The 6,509-nt window shown below is 42.3% G+C and overlaps 1 protein-coding gene across 1 annotated transcript; it reads left to right on the forward strand.

Moving 5' to 3' along the window:
* The first annotated feature begins 294 nt into the window (after positions 1-294).
* Positions 295-5,580, forward strand: LOC149710276 (uncharacterized). Its single transcript, XM_089860781.1, has 3 exons — positions 295-2,858; positions 2,943-3,487; positions 3,551-5,580. Exons 1-3 carry the CDS (start codon positions 295-297, stop codon positions 5,578-5,580), a joined length of 5,139 nt encoding a protein of 1,712 aa, XP_089716907.1.
* The last annotated feature ends 929 nt before the right edge of the window (positions 5,581-6,509 follow it).

Here is a 6,509-nt window from a genome sequence, read left to right on the forward strand (position 1 = left end):
GCGAGAATTAGACATGAAACAATAAATCAAGTGCGATCTTTAATTCTTAAAGGAAGAATAAATCATTAGATTCTGTTAAGTTTTACCCGTTTGTACCATTTTCTATTTTTTCACCTACCAACACCGATACGAACTCAACCGCGCTTATGGGACCGATGTTTCAGTCCGTCGGAACCGTATCTTCAAATTTTTTAAAGCTCTCCCAAAGCTAAATCAGCTACACATTTTGGTGCCGAAACCCGGGATCGAGGTGTTGGATAATGAGACTTTAGTTCGGTTTAATTAAATAGAACAATGGCGAGTAACGATTTAGCTAAACAAACGGCTAGGCGCGAAGCGGTGAGAAGTCGGATTAAAACGTCGTTAGATAACATTAAAAATGAACTTCAAAACCCTGTGGTTAACGAAGAACAATTGGCGGACGATTTAGCACAAATCAGTACGCGAGAGAAAAAGATTACCGCGTTAAATCAGGTCATATTTGATCTGATCAAAGATGACGATGATCTGAAAAACGAGCTAGCCGACGTAGAAGATTGGGTTGACGAAATAACCTTATGGAAGGATCGAGCAAAGCGCTATATGGATAAGATGCAACGGAACGCCAGCTCAGCCGCCAGCGTAACCTCAGGCCAAGGAGGACCGACTTCGAGCCAATCCAGCAATACGACGCACTCCACGAGCAAGAAGAATGTCAAACTACCTCAGATCCAGATAAAGAAGTATAATGGAGACAGCAACCAGTGGCAACGTTTCTGGGGACAGTTTCGTGGAACCATCGACCAGGACCCAGAACTCTCTGATACCGATAAGTTGATTTATTTACGCTCATTTTTGGAAGGGGAGGCTGAGGAAGCCATAAAAACTGTAATTGACGGCGAGGGTAGCTACGCCTTAGCCATTCACACGTTAGAAAAGCGTTTTGGACGCAGAAGTATGTTAATTAGTACACGCATGAACAATATTTTACAATTACCACCTGTTTCTAAAAGTAATGACATAAAGGGATTGAGGCATTTGCATGATACGTGTCAAATCGAGGTACGAAGTTTAGAAGCCCTTGGAATATTATCAGCTAGTGACGGAGAACTCATGGCGCATATTCTGGGTGGTTTGTTACCTATTGAACTTCTAGAGCGTTTTGGAGATGACCCTTTAGGACAGGCAGATGTCTGGAAAATAGACGATCTTTTAAGTTTTTTGGGAAAAGCGATAGAGGGTAAGGAGAGGGCCATATCCATTCACAGAGCAGGGAGTCAACATAAAACAAGTAGTACCGTGCAAGTTGAAAAGCCCCATAGTAAGCCCGTCCCTAGTTATAGCGGAAGAAGTAGTTCCGCCGCTGCCTTGAACACAGCTGTGTCACCTGTCCCAAGTTCCCGCTTTGGAACGTGTGTATTTTGTGAAGGTCCGCACCCTTATTATACGTGTACCAAATTAACAGTTAGTGAAAGAAAGGAAATAGCCCTAAGAAAGCAGGTTTGTTTCTTATGTATGCGATCTGGCCACGTAGCTGACAATTGTAGAGGAAAAATACAAAAATGTAGAAAATGTCGTCGTAAACACCATCAGATATTGTGTGACGATGAGAAAAATAAAAATCAAGATAACCCAAGTGATATTAATGTAAATACCGCAGCGCAGAGCGAGCAAGTGCAAACAAAAGAAATTATGCTACAAACAGTTAGGGCGGTAATTCGAGGAGATAATGGGCATGAAAGAGGGGTTAGATGTTTATTCGATGTCGGAAGCCATAGGTGCTTTATCAATGAGAAACTTTCTAGAGAGCTAGGACTAGAGAAAGTTGGGGAAGAAAAACTTAATGTTTTTAAATTTGAGAGTAACGTCCCAACAACAATGGTGCGAAATAGAGTAAAAGTAGTCCTTAAGAATGCGCGTAGCGAGGAAACAGTTACGATAGAAGCTTTGGAGACCCCTGGAATAAGTGGTGGAGTTTTCACCGTCCCAAGCGGGGATATTGCTAGTGAGATGGAGAAACGTGGGTATACCTTGTCAGATTCAGAGAGCGAAGCCAGTTCAGGTGCGGAAGCCCCGTTAGATATTTTGATAGGCGCGGACTATTTTTGGGCAGTTGCAAAAGGTCCAGTAGAAAGACTATCAGACAGGTTAGTTGTTATTGACACTAAGCTTGGTTGGACCTTACACGGTACCACCAAGGTCGCAGGAGCAGCGCTAAGCGTAGCAGTTAACGCGATTAACGTAATGAGAGTTACAGTGAAGCCAGAGAGCGAGGACGACCTTCTGTCAGAAAGAGTGAAAGCATTTTGGGATTTAGAGCATTTAGGAATAAACGATACCCCAGAAGCTAGTGATTTTAGCGCAGAAAATAAAGTAATTAAGGATTTTCAAAAGTCAATTCAATTTAACAACGGGAGGTACCAGGTTTCTTTCCCCTGGAAAGATAATGTGAATAATCTAGGCGACAACTATGAAGTAGCCAAGAAGCGAACCCTTAGCTTATTAGAAAGGCTAAGAAAAGACCCCGTTACGTTTAGAGCTTATGACGCGATAATCCAAGAGCAAATAAAGACTGGTATTGTTGAGCAAGTCCCAGAAAACCACGTGATTGAGGGACCCCTGTATTACCTTCCTCATCGGGGGGTTGTCAGAGTAGAGAGTGTCACGACAAAATTAAGAATTGTTAATGATGGTTCGTCTCATGCCAAAAACGTTCCCTCACTTAATGATTGCATAGAATCTGGTCCCAATTTACTCACAGAGCTGTTCAATATATTAGTTCGTTTTAGAGAAAACAAAATTGCAGTGACAGGAGACATTGAAAAGGCCTTTCACCAGATAGGGATAGTAGAGCGAGACAGGGATTCTTTGAGATTTCTGTGAGTAAAAGGTTTAGAAAGTCCTGACAACCAAACCTTAGTAGAATTGAGGCTGACTAGAGTCCCTTTTGGCGTAACTGCTAGTCCGTTTTTGCTAGCCGCAACAATTAAAGTCCATGCGCAGAAATACTTAGCCGAATACCCCATAGCAAGTGAAGCGTTGTTGAGAGACTTGTACGTCGATGATTTAGCAGCAGGGGGGAAGGGAGTAACAGAAGCAGATAACTTAATCAAAGAAACTAAAGCAATCATGACCAGTGCAGGTATGAATTTGAGGAAGTGGCACAGCAATTCCCCCGAAATTAGAGCAAAATGGGGCAATGAATCGTTGGGCTTAGCCGGTACCCATCCTTTACCCAATCCAGGACTAGTCAAAGTTTTAGGGTTGACCTGGGATGAAGTTGGAGATTGTTTAATGTTTGATGTGGAGCCGCTCTTAACGTTTTTACTAAACAGATTAAATACTAAAAGGTGGGTTTTAAAAGCCGTAGCCAGGATTTTTGACCCCCTGGGTTTTATTACCCCGTTTACAATCTCTGCCAAGATGCTCTTGCAAGAATTATGGGGAAATAAAATAAACTGGGACGCAGAATTAGGGCTTGAGTTCTCCGAAAAATTTAATTCATGGTGCACAGAGTTAAGAAACTTAATTAAAATTAAAGTTCCCAGATATTATTTTCAAAATTGTTCAGACGAACCGCCTATCTCAATTGAGCTACACGGTTTTGTAGATGCGAGCGTAATTGCGTATGCCTCAGTTTTTTATTTGAAAAATGTATATGCAAATGGATTAGTTAGTACTGTTTTAGTGGCTTCTAAAGCCAAGGTCGCCCCACTGAAAAAAGAGTTAAAATCACAATGTTTAAAAGTGCCAAGATTAGAATTGATGGCAGCCGTTATCGGTGCCAGGTTAGCTAATAGCTTAGTTGAAACGCTAACAGTAAAACTGGACAAAATACAAATGTGGACCGACTCCACCATCGCGTTGTGTTGGATTCGCGGAGAAGCTAATCGCTGGAAGCCGTTTGTGCAAAATAGAGTCAGAGAAATTCAGGCGCGTACTGACCCTAAGTCATGGAATCACGTTGCGGGAACAGAAAACCCGGCCGATCTCCCTACACGCGGAAAATCGTTAAAAGATATCGCTTCGTGCGATTTATGGTGGCACGGGCCACAATGGCTTCAGGAAGAAAATTGTCCAATTGAAAATTTCGTGCAAACAGAAACAGTACCTAAAGAAGCCACGTGCGAGCTTAGAGCGTCAACGAGAGAGTTTATGGTAAACATAAATTCAGTCTCGAAATCCAGAGAAACGGTCTTCGATATCAAGAAATACAGTAGCCTACAGCTAGTCGTGCGATTGACCGCGTGGATATTCCGATTCGTAAACAATATTAGAGCAAAAGATGACAAAACAGAAGGGGCGCTAAATACAAAAGAGCTAGAAGCCGCGGAGGTGTACTGGATTAGAAATGCGCAGAGTGAAAGCTATCCAGACGAGATTATAAACTTAGAGAAGGGAGAAGATGTCCCTAAACAATCACCAATCCGGTCCCTGGACCCGAAGCTCGATGATCTCGGGTTACTTTGCGTGGGCGGGCGTCTCGGCGCGGCGAAAATGTCATACAGGGAGAAGCACCCATGGCTTCTCTCGTCGAGCCATCATATAGCGTACTTAATAGGCTATTCGAATCATATCAGACTAAAACACGCTGGCCTGAATGACGTATTAGTGGAAACGCGTGAGCAATTCTGGATACCTAGAGGGAGACAACTGATCAAGAAAATAATCACGTCATGCCCGCGGTGCAAAATATTCCGTGCAAAGCCAACGACGGCAGTCATGGCTCCGTTGCCAGATGTCAGGATAAATCCTTCTCCTCCATTCGAGATCTGTGGCATCGACCACGCGGGCCCCATCTACGTGAAGCCAAACAAGAAATGTTACATCGCCCTATACACGTGCGCGGTGACAAGGGCGGTCCATTTAGAATTGGTCACCGATTTGACAACTGAAAGTTTCCTCATGTCTTTCAGAAGATTTATAGCTAGGCGCGGCATAGTGCGAGTTATCTATAGTGACAATGCCGCGACCTTCAAAAGAGCGGATGAGGATTTAAAAATTTTTCTAAACAATATAAGAAGTCCAAAAGTAACCGAATTTCTGGGAGGCCTAAAAATCTCTTGGAAATACATCGCAGAGCGCGGAGCATGGTGGGGAGGGTTTTGGGAGAGAATGGTAAAATCGGTCAAAACCTCCTTAAGAAAAGTCCTTGGACAAGCCCTCCTCACCTATGAAGAAATTGAGACTCTCCTCGTAGAGATAGAAGCAACTATAAACTCTAGACCGATTACGTTTGTTTATGATAGTCCTGGGGAGCCGCAACCCCTTACGCCTTCCCATTTTTTGGTGGGCAAGCGCCTAACCGTACTTCCATCACAAGTATATTCCACTAGCGAGCTCCCACCGGCCGGCAAAAGGGAATTAGTGAAGCGATTAAAATATCGCCAAGCGCTTTTAGACAGATTTTGGGTTAGATGGAAAGATAATTATCTTCTAGAACTTAGATCCGCTCATCATCTCAAATTAAACAAAGGTCAACCGACCAAAGAACTCCAAACAGGAGATGTAGTTTTAATTGAAGATACTAAAAGTCCACGGTGTATGTGGAAGTTGGCTGTTGTGCAAGAACTAACGAAAGGGCGCGATGGCATAGTTTAGTAAGATTATCCAATGGTAACAAACGTAGTAGGGCTGTTCGATACTACTCGATGCCAACTTGGTATCGAGTACTTCAGTCTTTCGATACCGGTATCGAGTACCGTTTTTGGGATCCGATACTGGTATCGAGTACTTTCGAAAAATCCGAAGCATCGAGTACTTTATCCCCCTATAATTTCCCCCTGGAATCGAAGGAACGTTTCTATTTGAAACTTGCGGCCAATCATTTGCTTTATATTTTAACACGTGAATGTTTCCCTCGTCGACATAGTTTAGTCTCAATACTCCATCCCTAGACCTAAAGTAGACTGACGTCAGACGTAGCTTCTTCAACCATAGCCCATTCGATCGACACAAGCTGCTTGTGCTATAGAATCCCGTTCAAAGAATTGGATTTACATATATAAGCGCGACTTTTGAAGAAAATTCGGAGTAACCGAAAATTAATATTAAGTTTTATAGGAGGAGGTATGTTTTTTGGCCAGTTCCTTCGTCCTATTGATACAAATGACCTGAAATTTAACTTAGACGCGTTTCGACGTGTTTATTATACTTAAAAGAATTTAAATACGCAAAATCTATCATAGGTGGCGCTTTAAAAAAAGTACTCGATACTTTGGGTATCGAGTATTTTTTTCACCGATACCGATACCCGGTATCGAGTACAATATTCAGTACTCGATACCGGTATCGATACCAAAAATCTTCGATACTCCCAGCCCTAAAACGTAGGAGACCCGTCCAGTTATTATATAACTTAGAACTGTAAAAAAAAAAAAAGAGGCTTTGTCTTGAACTGTATAGACAGTTCAAGGGCGGGGAGTGTGTAAAATAATGAGATATTTTAGGGGCGACCTAGAAGTTAGTTAATTTGTATAAAGTTTTTGATAATAATAATTGAATGATTTTGTTAAAATTTTAAGTGTTTT

This window comes from Phalangium opilio, unplaced genomic scaffold (assembly GCF_054372755.1).
Source record: "Phalangium opilio isolate 3A_F unplaced genomic scaffold, DU_Popi_V2 ptg000011l_1, whole genome shotgun sequence".
Classification (NCBI taxonomy): Eukaryota; Metazoa; Arthropoda; class Arachnida; order Opiliones; family Phalangiidae; genus Phalangium; species Phalangium opilio.